Genomic DNA, 14,039 nt, shown 5'->3' with positions numbered 1-14,039 from the left:
TTGCGATGCTTCTTTGCCCCCTTCTTTATCTCAGGGAGCGCAGGGCCATCAGAACTGAGGCACGGTCTGTTTAGTGAAACCTGCTGCATGACAGTCCCCTTTGGCATCGCTGCCGCCAAGGCCGGGGTGGAGTCGACAGCCACGTCAACGGCAGTCTGAGACACCGATTCAAAACCAGGCGGGTATAGTGGGTCCTCATCCTATGTACCCTTTGCTATCTGCAACTGTTCTGGCTGCTTCATGGTAGGTGATGGCGTCTGCACTGTATCAACGGTCATGTTCTGGTTTGGGTCCAGCTTGGCTTGTGTCCCGGCCCCGTCTACACTCCCAGTGATGGGATTAGCAGTAGGCGTCACCGCGACCACCTGCGCTTTAGTACAGGAACCGCCATCAGAGACCCGCAGCTTGCTCACTGCAGCAATAGCCGCCTGCACCACCGGGTTCGCTAGGACCTCTTCAGGCACTCTCTCATACTCCGACCTGATGGGGCTGCCTCCGTTCCGAGTCACCTCCTTCCCGAAGCTCAGAAGACGACAGGCACTACTCGCTACCGGGGCAACATAACCCCCTCTACAATTGCTTTTCTTATACGGGGAGGCACGCATTGTTGCCGTGTACCTCATTTCTTGGAGGTCCACCGACAACTTACAATCGCGTTGTCCATGCCCGAGGAAACCACAAAAACCGCAAAAACGCAGCGCTCTCTCATACTTCACTTCTAGAAAAAACAACTCATTTTGTGCCCTATCATGAGAGGTGAGCTTATCTCGCAGAGGTTCATGTACATCATGTTCCACTCGAACCCGAATGAAATCACCCCAGACCTTACCACAATTGTCTGTGTTGACCTCCAGAACCTTGCTGAGCTTTGCACCCAGCTTCCATGCCACCCCCTCATCCAACATGATCGAGGGGACATCGTGGATGCGGACCCATATTGGCATATAGGCCACCTCCACGTCACCCGGAGGATGACCGCCATCCACGGCGACCATCAGGAAGGCATCACCATTGTAGGTCCATGGGCCGTTGTCGAGGATGAAGCGCCGGTCCCCCTCCCATTGAAACTCTAGGAGGAAACAGTTGTTCTTGAGCGGCTTGTAGCTGAGGTGGCCGCGGAGACCCCACTTGTTTTTTAGGGCGCCGATCAGGCCCTCGTTGCTGTAGGGCAGGGGCGAGAAGTAGAGCCCTACAGCGATCCACCTGTACCGCATGGCCTCCCTCTCCTTGGTGAGGTCCAGATCGACAACGTCGTCGACCCGAGGTGCAATGTTAATAGGGAACCTCGGGGCAACTACGTCGCCGCCTGCACCATACCTTCTCATGTTCGCACGACCATCTTGGTTGCGGGAGGACTCCCCACGGAGGAGCACCCTAGAGATGTTGCCACCACCGCTAGAGCGTGTCCCACCCTCGCCGGCTTCCAGGGCGGCCTTGCTCTTAAGGTTGTCCTGGTTTGCCATCGTCAGAGCAGGCGCACTGGTAGAAATTGATTTGAAAGGTTGTGTGCTCTTCACATCTGCCTTCGGGCCTTTTATGCCCAAGTTTTCTTGGTCTGAATCCGAGTGTATCTAGTCAGCTGATTTGATCGCAGTAATTTTCCTTTTAAATTGATCTCCTTCCTCCCTCCCGGATCTTGATTGCCCTCCTCCTTTGTCCGGTGGATCCTTGTCCGGCGAGTGTGAGATCAACACCCGATTTGATTTGGCATTCCTCTCCCCTAGTCCCTGGGCCAGATACTCTCTCATTGTAGACATCCTATCCCTGATCTTCATCACCACGTCATTTCCTGGATCAGCTGGTTTCTCGACAGTATCCTTCCTTGCCCGGGCGATCTGATTCCTTTCCACCGCGATCCGCTTGATCGCTCTCCGTGTCCGCATCCATGCCTCTTGCAGGCCCAGGGGATCGCCTTCCTTTTGCTCCTTCGATCTTCCATCTCGCCCTGATCTCTGGTCTTCCACGTCGTGTGATCTTCCCGGCATCGGGGCCGGCGGGATCTCGCTCGGGGATCGCCTCCCTGTCGCCTCAACAAAGGCTCCACACTTTTCGCCCGTCATTCTGTCCACTTTCCCCTCCAGCAAGATTTGGAGCAGGAGGAGGGAGGAGCCAGCCCTCCTGAGAGAGCGGCAAACGGAGAGGAGGAGGATGATAATTACATGCCCCCCTCCGAAGACGAGGCAAGCCTTGGCGATGACGAATTCGCCGTGCCAGAGGATCCCGTCGAACAAGAGCACTTCAAGCGCCGGCTTATGGCCATGGCAAATAGCCTGAAGAAAAAGCAGCAGCAGCTTCAAGCTGATCAAGACCTGCTAGCTGACAGATGGACAGAAGTCCTCGCTGCCGAGGAATATAAACTCGAGCGCCCCTCCAAGAGTTACCTAAAGTGCAGGTTGCTACCCCGACTGGAGGAAGAAGCGTATGATGCGGCTGATCGGCCAACTCGTGGTCGTGATAGAGAGGCATTCCAGCCAAAAGCTCAGCCCGCACCCCGACGCCATTCAAATAAAAAGGCATGGGGAAACATGCCAGACCTGCGAGATGTATTGGAGGACAAAGCAAAGCATGCAAGATCGATCTACGGATCACGAGGGCACGCCACTATGCAAGACGATAAACGTCATGCCAGATACAGTAAAAGTAAATCCGGCCGGGCCAAACACAGCGGGCAAGACCCATTCGAGCTGCGTCGCGATATAGCCCAATACAGAGGCGCCGCACACCCTCTATGCTTCACAGACGAAGTAATGGATCATCAAATCCGAGAAGGTTTCAAACCTGTAAATATTGAATCATACGACGGCACTATAGACCCTACGGTATGGATCGAGGATTTCCTCCTCCACATCCACATGGCCCACGGTGATGACTTACACGCCATCAAATACCTCCCACTAAAGCTCAAAGGACCAGCGCGGCATTGGCTTAACAGCTTGCCAGCAATTTCCATTAACTGTTGGGAAGATTTGGAAGCCGCATTCCTCGACAACTTTCAGGGCACTTATGTGCGACCGCCAGATGCTGATGACTTGAGCCACATAATTCAGTAGCCAAAAGAGTCGGCGAGACAATTCTGGACTTGGTTCCTTACAAAGAAAAATCAAATCGTCGACTGTCCGGATGTAGAGGCCTTAGCGGCTTTTGTAGGATCTAGAAGTAGATGTGTCTAGAGGGAGGGGGTGATTAGACACTTAGTGCTAAAGTTGCAATTTTTGATCTTTTTCGGTTTAAGTGGAGTTTTAGGCAGAATTTCAACATATACAATACATATCAAGCAAGCATGCAAAGAGTATATGAGCAGCGGAATGTAAAGCATGTAACTTGCAAGAATGTAAGGGAAAGGGTTTGGAGAGTTCAAACGCAATTGGAGACACGGATGTTTTTCCCGTGGTTCGGATAGGTGGTGCTATCCTACATCCACGTTGATGGAGACTTCAAGCCACTAAGGGTAACGGTTGCGCGAGTCCACGGAGGGCTCCACCCATGAAGGGTAACGGTTGCGCGAGTCCATGGAGGGCTCCACCCACGAAGGGTCCACGAAGAAGCAACCACCCACAAAGGGTCCACGAAGTAGCAACCTTGTCTATCCCACCATGGCCATCGCCCACGAAGGACTTGCCTCATTAGCGGTAGATCTTCATGAAGTAGGCGATCTCCTTGCCCTTACAAACTCCTTGGTTCAACTCCACAATCTTGTCGGAGGCTCCCAAGTAACACCTAGCCAAGATAGGAGACACCACTCTCCAAGAAGTAGCAAATGGTGTGTAGGTAATGAACTCCTTGCTCTTGTGCTTCAAATGATAGTCTCCCCAACACTCAACTCTCTCTCATAGGATTTGGATCTGATGGAAAGAAGGTTTGAGTGGAAAGCAACTTGGAGAAGGCTAGAGATCAAGATTCATATGGTAGGAATGGAATATCTTGGCCTCAACACATGAGTAGGTAGTTCTCTCTCAGAAATAGGATGCTAGAAGTGTAGGCTTAGTCTGATGGCCCACTCCATGAATGAAGAGGAGGTGGAGGGGTATATATAGCCTCCACACAAAATCCAACCGTTACACACGATTTACCAATCTCGGTGGGACCGAATCAACAAACTTGGTCAGACCGAAATAGGAAACCTAGTGACCGTTAGAGATTTTCGGTGGGACCGACTGGATCAACTCGGTGGGACCGATGTGCTAGGGTTAGGGTAAATCCAAAACTCAGTTTGACCGATTACTCAAACTCGGTGGGACCGATTTGGGTAATAAGTGAAACAGAGAGTTGGCCAAGCAAACTCGGTGGGGCCGATTGCATATCTCGGTGGGACCAAAAATATTGCAATAGGTAACAGAGAGTTTGCAAGCCCATCTCGGTGAGACTGAGATCCCATCGGTGAGACCGAACTGATTAGGGTTTCTGGCAGTGGCTATGACAGGTGAAACTCGGTGGCACCGGATAGGAATAATCGGTAGGTCCGAGTTTGGCTTTGGGTTTAGGTCATATGTGGAAGTGGGAAAGTAGCTGAGGATTTTGGAGCATATCATTAAGCACATGAAGCAAGAGGCTCATTAAGCAACACCTCATCCCTCCTTGATAGTATTGGCTTTTCCTATGGACTCAATGTGATCTTGGATCACTAAAATGTAAAATGAAGAGTCTTGAGCTTGAAGCTTTAGCCAATCCTTTGTCCTTAGCATCTTGAAGGAGTTCCCACAACCTTTAGTCCATGCCACTCCATTGTTGAACTTATCTGAAACATGCTAAATAGAAATGTTAGTCCAACAAGAGATATGTTGTCATCAATTATCAAAACCACCTAGGGAGCACTTGTGCTTTCAGCTTTCAAACACAACTTCCGTGACGAGTGGCTAGCCCGACACCTTGGTCAGGAAAAGCCGAAATCTATGGCAGCCCTCACGACACTCATGACCCGCTTTTGTGCGGGAGAAGACAACTGGCTGGCTCGCAGCAATAACATGTCAAAAAACCATGGTACTTCGGATACCAAGGACGGCAATAACAGGTCACGTCACAACAAACATAAGCGCCGTATTAACAGCGATAATACTGAAGACACGACAGTCAATGCCGGATTCAAAGGCTCTAAACCCGGTCAGCGGAAAAAGCCATTTAAACAAAGTACGCCGGGCCCGTCTAGTTTGGACCGCATATTTGATCGCTCGTGTCAAATACACGGCACCCCCGACAAGCCAGCCAACCACACCAATAGGGATTGTTGGGTATTGAAGCAGGCCGGCAAGTTAATTGCCGAAAACAAAAATAAGGGGCCACATAGCGATGACGAGGAGGAGACCCGGCAGTCGAACACCGGAGGACAGAAGAGGTTCCCCCCACAAGTGCGGACGATGAACATGATATACGCAACCCACATCCCCAAGAGGGAGCAGAAGCGTGCGCTCAGAGACGTATATGCGTTGGAGCCGGTCGCCCCAAAGATCAACCCATGGTCCTCCTGTCCGATCACCTTCAATCGCAGGGACCACCCCGCTAGTACCCATCATGGCGGATTCGCCGCACTAGTCCTAGACCCAATCATTGACGGATTTCACCTCACTTCAGTCCTTATGGATGGCGGCAGCAGCCTGAACCTGCTTTATCAGGACACAGTGCGCAAAATGGGTATAGACCCCTCAAGGATCAAACCCACAAAAACAACCTTTAAAGGCGTCATTCCAGGTGTAGAGGCCCATTGCACAGGCTCAATTACACTAGAAGTGGTCTTCGGATCCCCGGATAACTTTCGAAGCGAAGAGTTAATCTTCGATATAGTCCCGTTCCACAGTGGGTATCATGCACTTCTTGGGTGAACCACATTTGCTAGATTCAATGCGGTACCGCATTATGCATACCTCAAGCTCAAGATGGCTGGACCTCGCGGGGTCATTACTATCAATGGAAACACAAAGCGCTCTCTCCGAAGAGAGGAGCACACTGCGGCCCTCGCGGCAGAAGCGCAAAGCAGCCTCTCAAGGCAATCTACCAGTTCAGCATTTCAAAACCCGGACACCTCCAAGCGCGCTCGGAGTAATCGGCAATTAGACCGCCTGGCGCGATCTGAGCTCGCGTAGCAATGCGGCCCCCACCCCAGTCCCAACCAAACGGCGAAATCCGTGCCACGCGTACATAATTACGCATTAAAAATACCATGGGCGTAGGTGGGGAGGGGGGCACAACTGCGACACGCCCCAAGACGCGGCCTAAACCGCACTAGGGGCTTCCCGCTTTATTATTTTTTCTCTTTTTTCAGGACTTTAATCTCTGGAAACCCTGTTCGGCCGCACTATTGCCGAACACTTGATGCAGCAACCAAGGAGGCAGAAAGCTACGTCACACCACAGAATTCCCAGGTGGATTACAGTAACGAGAGAAATATTTAATTTAGTATCATTCCTCAACTTGCCCTTGGAAGGGACATAGTCCTACTCTTTGCTTATCGCACTATCTGTATCATTTTGCTTTAACGCACCTTTTTGAATAAACAATGCATAGAATTGCGCCTATTATTGCATTCTTGTTATATATATATATATAAGTTCATTTATGACGCCTTGCAACCATACACTTTGGTACGGCCGATACACCAGGGGCTTAAGTACCCACAATATGGTGTGAGAAGTCCGAACACTTTTACAAAGTGCGGCACCCAGAACTTATAGCATTATATGCATCAGCTCCGAATCATGTCTTTGGTCAAATGTTGGGTTTGCCCGGCTCCTATGTTTTGGTACCTTAGGTTCCGCTCTATCGGCTAAGGTAGCGCTAGGAGAACTACTACGATTGTGCCCCGGTTCTGCCGGGCTGAGCACCTCAGTAGAGAAAGCTAAAACTGACTGTCATGATAAGGCGAGAGATTAGTCGCTGTTCGGCGAGGTTTTCGAGCCCCTAAAGACTTATGCCACTTAGGGCTAGGGGCCGGCCCTGTCCGGCTTAAACACGTGTATCGCGCCCCGAATTCGGCCTTCCGAATACCAGGGGCTTCGCCGAAATTTAAAATTATAGAATTATGTGGCTAAGTGAGAGTGATAAAGCATTATTAGTCTGGTTGCCTTGTTCGCTGTGCTGAGCACCTCCCTCGAAGGACCCAAACATGGGAACAAGAGTTCTTAGGTTTATCCCGAACACCCTAGCACTCGTGGCATGGGGGCAGAAGACGAGGACTAGCCATCTCTCAGATTGAATAAACGGCCAAACAGAAGGCAATATTTTAAATTCAAACAAGCGTTGCATAGCGCTTATGAAACAAGTTTTCATAAATACTGGATAAAACGAACAAGTCTCACTCAAATATTACATCTTTGGAACACTCATCCGCTATAAGACGGGCACCCGGCAGAACACTCTCGTAGTACATCTCGGGGTGGCGCTCCTTGCCCTCCGGCGGCCCTTCCTTGATCAGCTTCACGAAGTCAAGCTTGACCCACTGCAATTTAACACGGGTGAAAGCCTGGCGTGCAGCTTCAATGCAAACGGATCGCTTGACGACCTCCAGCCGTGGGCAGGCATCCACAAGCCGCCTAACCAGGCCGAAGAAGTTGTTCGGAAGGGCGTCGCCAGGCCACAACCGGACTATAAAGCCCTTCATGGCTTGTTAGGCCGCCTTATGTAGCTCGACCATCTGCTTCAGCTGGTCGCTCATTGGCATCGGGTGTTCGGCCTCAGTATACTGAGACCAGAACAGCTTTTCCGTTGAGCTTCCATCCTCGGCCTGGTAAAATTGTGCGGCATCGGACACACTGCGGGGTAAATCTGCGAATGCTCCTGGAGAGCTCCGGATTCGGGTAAGTAATCGGAAATTTACTTTTACATGCTTGCTTTGCATACAGGAAGCCTTAACCACCGCTATATTCTTCATTGCGTCGATCTCCTGGAGGGCCTTTTGGGCTTCGGCCTTGGCACTTTTTGCGCTCTCAAGGGCTGCGGCAAGCTCAGACCCTCGCGTCTTTGAGTCAAGATCCAATGCCTCGTGCTTCGCCACGAGAGCCTGGAGCTCTTGCTGCACCTCGCCCACCCGAGCCTCGTGCTTCTCTCGCGCAGAGCACTCCTTGGCCACTTTGTCTTCGGCCTCGGTCAGCGCTTGCCTTAGGGTCGCCACTTCAGTCGTGGCCCCTGGCAAATTCATGAAAATCCTATCATTTTGCAATCGCATTATTTTTATACGTATACATAGACTAGGTACTACTTACCTTTATTCTCCTCGAGTTGCCTCTTGGTTAGGCCAAGCTCGTCCTGGGACCCTTTAAGGTCCTGCTTCAGTACGGCGACCTCCGCAGTCAGTGCGGCGGACGCCAGCAGCGAAGCCTGCATGTGCATATTGACATACTTCTATTAGACTCTTGTGATATTGTTTGATCCTCTATTCGGCTTTTCTTTGTGAACACCGAACAGAGCATCAGGGGCTACTGTCTATGCGGTAATATTTTTCCTATACTTTAAACACTTACCTCAAAGCCTATTAGAAGGCTGGCACAGGCTTCAGTCAATCCGCTCTTAGCGGACTGAACCTTCTAGATCACCGCACTCATAATAGTGCGGTGCTCCTCATCGATGGAAGCGGTGCGAAGTGCTTCTAGCAGATTGTCCGGCGCCTCTGGTTGGACAGAGGTCTCCGGTGCAGGCGTCTCAGCCCTCTTAGAAGGAGGCCGCCTACCCAAGCCCGGAACCACTGGATGTTCTGGCGTGGTGTTCGGCTAAGGGCCGAACTCAGAGCTCTCGGGGGGCCCGTCCCCTCGGCTCCTGGAGTCCGGAAGGTCCCCTTGAGGCGCCTCCCGGACTGTCCCCCCTCGACCCGGTGCTTCTTGAGACAGCACCTCGGCGTCGTCAGCAGGATGAGGGGGAGGTGGCGGTCGGGACTGGATCGCTATCCATGTCCGATGAGCCCAGGGAGCCATCCGATGTTACATCGATATTGGCTTAAGGCGGCCTGCATAATCATGTTCGGTGTTAGGGAAAGCAGTGCGGCAAAGGAATACTATGACTTACTCTGGTATCCGAATACTTACGACTTCCCCAGGGGCTTGGCCCGAGGCAGCCACTCGTCTTCACTATCGGCGGCGGTGGCGGAGTGGTCCGTAGGGAGGGTCCGCCCTTTCTTTGACCCTCCGGCCTCCCCAGTTGGGGCGGCCTTCCTTTTCTTGTCTGGAGGGGGAGCATCCTCCCCGTCTTCGGGGGAGGATTGCGCCGTAGAGTCCTCAGACGGTGAGTCCGGTGACGCCTGGCGTCGGGAACTCTTTCGGGTTCCCTTGGCCTTCTTGGTCTTCTCCGGCACCGTATAAGGAGCCGGAGTTAGCATCTTCATTAGAAGAGCGTTTGCTGGGCCTTCGGGCAAAGGAGCCGGACAGTCGATCTGTCCGGCCGTCTCCTGCCAATCCTGTCAAAGGTACAGGAGTTTAGATCCTGCATGGAGCCAAGCTATGAAAAAACATCTATCCTGTAAGAGGTAAAAGCAGCTTACCGCGCTGGCTTGGCACTTCACGCTGAATCCACGATCCTCAGTAGTAGGAGGGGGGGGACCTCGGCGCTCTTGACCAGCACCCTCCAGGCATCTTCGTGAGTTGTATCGAAGAGCCTGTTCAGAGTTCGGTGCTGCGCCGGGTCGAACTCCCACAAGTTGAAGACCCGTTGTTGGCACGGGAGGATCCGGTGGATGAGCATGACCTGGACTATGTTGACAAGCTTGAGCTTTTTGTTCACCATGCTTTGAAGACATGTTTGGAGTCTGGTCAGCTCTTCCGAACTACCCCAGGACAGGCCCTTCTCTTGCCAAGAGGAGACCCATGTGGGGAAGCCAGATCGGAACTCGAGGGCCGCTACCCATGTAGGGTCACGTCGCTCGGTGATGTAGAACCACCCCGACTGCCACCCCTTTATTGTCTCCACAAAGGAGCCCTCGAGCAATGTGACGTTGGGCATCTTGCCCACCATGGTGCCTCTGCACTCCGCCTGGCAGCCGCCCACTACCTTCGGCTTGACATTGAAAGTCTTCAACCATAAGCCGAAGTGGGGCTTGATGCGGAGGAAGGCCTTGCACACGACGATAAACGCAAAGATGTTGAGGATGAAGTTCGGGTCCAGATCATGGAAATCTAGGACATAGTAGAACATGAGCCCCCGGACAAATGGGTGAAGAGGAAATCCCAGTCCGCGGAGGAAATGGGTGACAAACACCACCCTCTCATGGGGCCTGGGGGTGGGGATGAGCTGCCCCTCATCTAGGAGCCGGTGCGCGATGTCGTCGGGCAGGTATCCGGCTCTCCTCAGCTTCTTGATGTCTCCCTCCATGACGGAGGAGACCATCCACTTGCCTCCCGCTCCAGACATGGCTGGAGAAGATTGAGGCAGGGAATGCGGACTTGGGCACTGGAGCTCGAGTGCGCGAAAACGGATAAGCAAAGGAGGAAGAAGGCATGGATGAAAAGGTGAATCCTTATCCCTTTATATGGGCGGCCGAAACTAAGTGTCCCCACTAGCCTGAGAAAACTCGCTTGTCCCCCAAGCGCCGTAATTGATGGCGCGGTTGGGTTACCCACACTCGTATTGATGAGAATCAGGTAATCAGGGGACACGATCTCTGCTTTGACAAGACGTGTCAAAAAACTGCCTCGCGTTATGTGCGGGGCTAGTTAAAGGAAACGGTTCGAATAATCACCGGGCCGTGACGTAATGTCATGTTGCCAAAATAAGTCAGCAAATCGGATTTGTGAAATATTATTCTCTCTATGGTGGTATGTGGAACTTATTTTGCAGGGTCGAACACTATCCTTATATTCAAAATTCTTCTGTGGTGTATTCGGGGGAGGAACCCGCCTTGCAATGCCGAAGACGATACTACGCGCCAGACTCATCGTCATTGAAAGCCTGGTTCAGGGGCTACTGTGGGAGTCCTGGGTTAGGGGGTCTCTGGACGGCCGGACTATCTCCATTGGCCGGACTGTTAGACTATGAAGATACAAGATTGAAGACTTCGTCTCGTATCCGGATGGGACTCTACTTGGTGTGGAAGGCAAGCTAGGCAATACGGATATGGATATCTCCTCCTTTGTAACCGACCTTGTGTAACCCTAACCCTCTCCGGTGTCTATATAAACCAAAGGGTTTTAGTCCGTAGGACAACAACAACTACAACATACAATCAAACCATAGGCTAGCTTCTAGGGTTTAGCCTCTCCGATCTCGTGGTAGATATACTCTTGTACTACCCATATCATCAATATTAATCAAGCAGGACGTAGGGTTTTACCTCCATCAAGAGGGCCCGAACCTGGGTAAACATTGTGTCCCCTGCCTCCTGTTACCATCCGGCCTAGACGCACAGTTCGGGACCCCCTACCCGAGATCCACTGTTTTTGACACCGACAATGGCCACCGAAGCTTTTTCATCAGACAAGCGCATCATCGGTGAGCCTCCTTGAGATCCCTCCCTCCGTTCTTGGGTTCCCCTCACCATTGCGCACCTCATTGACATATTTTCGGTACCCAGGTTCAACGGGAGCCACTGCCTCAAGGTCGCAATGCCGCTAGAGTTCATCCAGAGCACGAGAGTTTACGGTGACGCCTGCTCGACCCCGACGTCTTCTCACCTCACCTTCAACAGAAAATCGGATGCTGAGGGAGTCCTGGATTAGGGGGTATCCGGATAGCCGGACTATATCCTTTGGCCAGACTATTGAACTATGAAGATACAAGATTGAAGACTTCGTCCCGTGTCCGGATGGGACTCTCCTTGGCGTGGAAGGCAAGCTTGGCAATACGGATATGTAGATCTCCTTCCTTGTAACCGACTTTGTGTAACCCTAGCCCCCTCCGGTGTCTATATAAACCGGAGGGTTTAGTCCGTAGGACCAACAATAACAATCATACCATAGGTAGCTTCTAGGGTTTAGCCTCTTCGATCTCGTGGTAGATCAACTCTTGTACTACTCATATTATCAAGAACAATCAAGCAGGACGTAGGGTATTACCTCCATCAAGAGGGCCCGAACCTGGGTAAACATCGTGTCCCCTGCCTCCTGTTACCATCCGCCTAGACGCACAGTTCGGGACCCCCTACCCGAGGTCTGCCAGTTTTGACACCGACATTTGTGCTTTCATTGAGAGTTGAACTCAATGTAGTCATCGTTAGGCTTGATGGCTCCTTCGATCATTGATAGCGATGCAGTCCATGGTGAGACTTTTCTCCCCGGACAGATCTTTGGGTTCGGCGGCTTCGCACTGCGGGCCAACTCGCTTGGCCATCTAGAGCAGATCGAGAGTTATGCCCCTGGCCGTCAGGTCAGGTTTGGAAGCTTAAACTACACGGCTGACATCCGCGGAGACTTGATCTTTGACGGATTCGAGCCCCTGCCAAGTGCGCTGCATGGTCACGATGAGCATGATTTAGCTCTACCATCGGACAGTGTTCAGGAGACCGCACCAGCAACCGCTCCGACCCTCAATTCGGAGCTAATTGCGCCATTGATGTACGGGTGGATAGACCCCTCCACGGAGTCCGCATTCTCAGCAACGATCTAGCCGAATATCGACCTTACCCTTCACAAGAGCCGTGATGGCAAACTGTCGGATCCTTCCCTGGCCACGAACTCCGAACCACCTGCGCCAGTGCCTATCGAATCCGACTAGGCGCCGATCATGGAGTTCACCTCTGTGGATATCTTTCAGCATACGCCCTTCGGCGACATACTGAACTCATTAAGGTCTCTCTCCTTGTCAGGAGAGTCCGGGCCGAACTATGTCCGGCAGGATTGGGATGCGGATGACAAAGAAATTCGCCGCCCACCCACCACCCACTTAGTAGCCACTATCGACAATTTGACCGACACGCTCGACTTTGACTCCGAAGACATCGACGGTATGGATGACGATGCAGGAGACGAACAAGAACAACTGCCCACAGGGCACTTGAAAGTGCGTTATATCGACTAGAGGGGGGGGGGTGAATAGGTGATTTTTATGAAAGTCTTCAAAACATGAGAGTTATGAAGACAAACAGTGAAGATTATGCCTATTACTATGCAGCGGAAGTTAGATTACACTAGGCCAGCCATGGTCATGTATTCAATAGAGTGAAAGCGCAATGACAAACAGCTTCAGTGTAATAAGGATCAGGTAGGAAGAAGTTATGAAGACGATCAGATCATACATTCATGTTGTGAAGACAAAAGATAAAGCAAGCATGCAATGGCTTCACAATGAATAACTGTAAGTGAAAGGAAGTGAAGATGAAACAAGTAACACGTTGAAGACAATGATTTGTTGGACCAGTTCCAGTTGCTGTGAAACTGTACGTCTGGTTGGAGCGGCTAGGTATTTAAACCAAAGGACACAGTCCCGGACACCCAGTCAAGGACACTTAGTCCAAGACACCCAGTCCTCACCATTTTCTCCTTGAGCTAAGGTCACACAGACCTCGCTCAATCACTCAGGTAAGTCTTCAAGGTAGACTCCCAAACCTTCACAGACTTCATTCACTGGCAATCCACAATTTCTCTTGGATGCTCAGAACGCGACGCCTAACCGTCTGGAGGATGCACAGTCCTCAAGTGTAATAAGTCTTCAAATCACACAGACACGAAGACTTAAGTGATGCCCAATTTACTCTGGCTCTGGGTGGTTAGGGCTTTTCTCCTCACTAGGAATTTTTCTCTCAAAGGCTTCGAGGTGGGTTGCTCTCAAACGACAAAAGCCGTGCACTGAAATCTGAGCAGCCAACCGTTTATGGTTGTGGGGGTGGACTATTTATAGCCACTTGGCAACCCGACCTGATCTGTCCGAAATGACCCTGGGTCACTAAGGAACTAACACATGTACCAACGGTCGAATTTTGAGCTCACACGGCAACTTTACTTGGGCTACAAGTAAAGCTGACTTGTCTGACTCTGGACAAGATTTTCTCTCAAAGTCTTCGCTTGAAGACATAGGATTTGAATTAGGCATCACTACAGTCATTCTGACTGGTTCTTTTGAACCCCACTTAACAGTACGGTGATTCCTATGACACAACATAAATGAAATAAAACTACGAAGGATCTAAGTCTTCG

At 51.4% G+C, this 14,039-nt stretch overlaps 1 protein-coding gene across 1 annotated transcript; it reads right to left on the bottom strand.

Annotated features, from left to right (window-relative positions):
* Positions 1-200: 200 nt before the first annotated feature.
* On the bottom strand, positions 201-1,463 carry LOC147970724 (uncharacterized). Its single transcript, XM_087523591.1, has one exon. It carries the CDS (start codon positions 1,461-1,463, stop codon positions 201-203), a length of 1,263 nt encoding a protein of 420 aa, XP_087379717.1.
* Positions 1,464-14,039: the final 12,576 nt, after the last annotated feature.

The sequence above is a fragment of the Triticum urartu genome, chromosome 5A (assembly GCF_056163025.1).
Source record: "Triticum urartu cultivar PI428250 chromosome 5A, HENAU_Tu73, whole genome shotgun sequence".
In the NCBI taxonomy this organism is placed as follows: domain Eukaryota; kingdom Viridiplantae; phylum Streptophyta; class Magnoliopsida; order Poales; family Poaceae; genus Triticum; species Triticum urartu.
The sequence above is the reverse complement of the archived record's forward strand: the minus strand, read 5'-3'. Positions and strand labels throughout refer to the sequence as shown.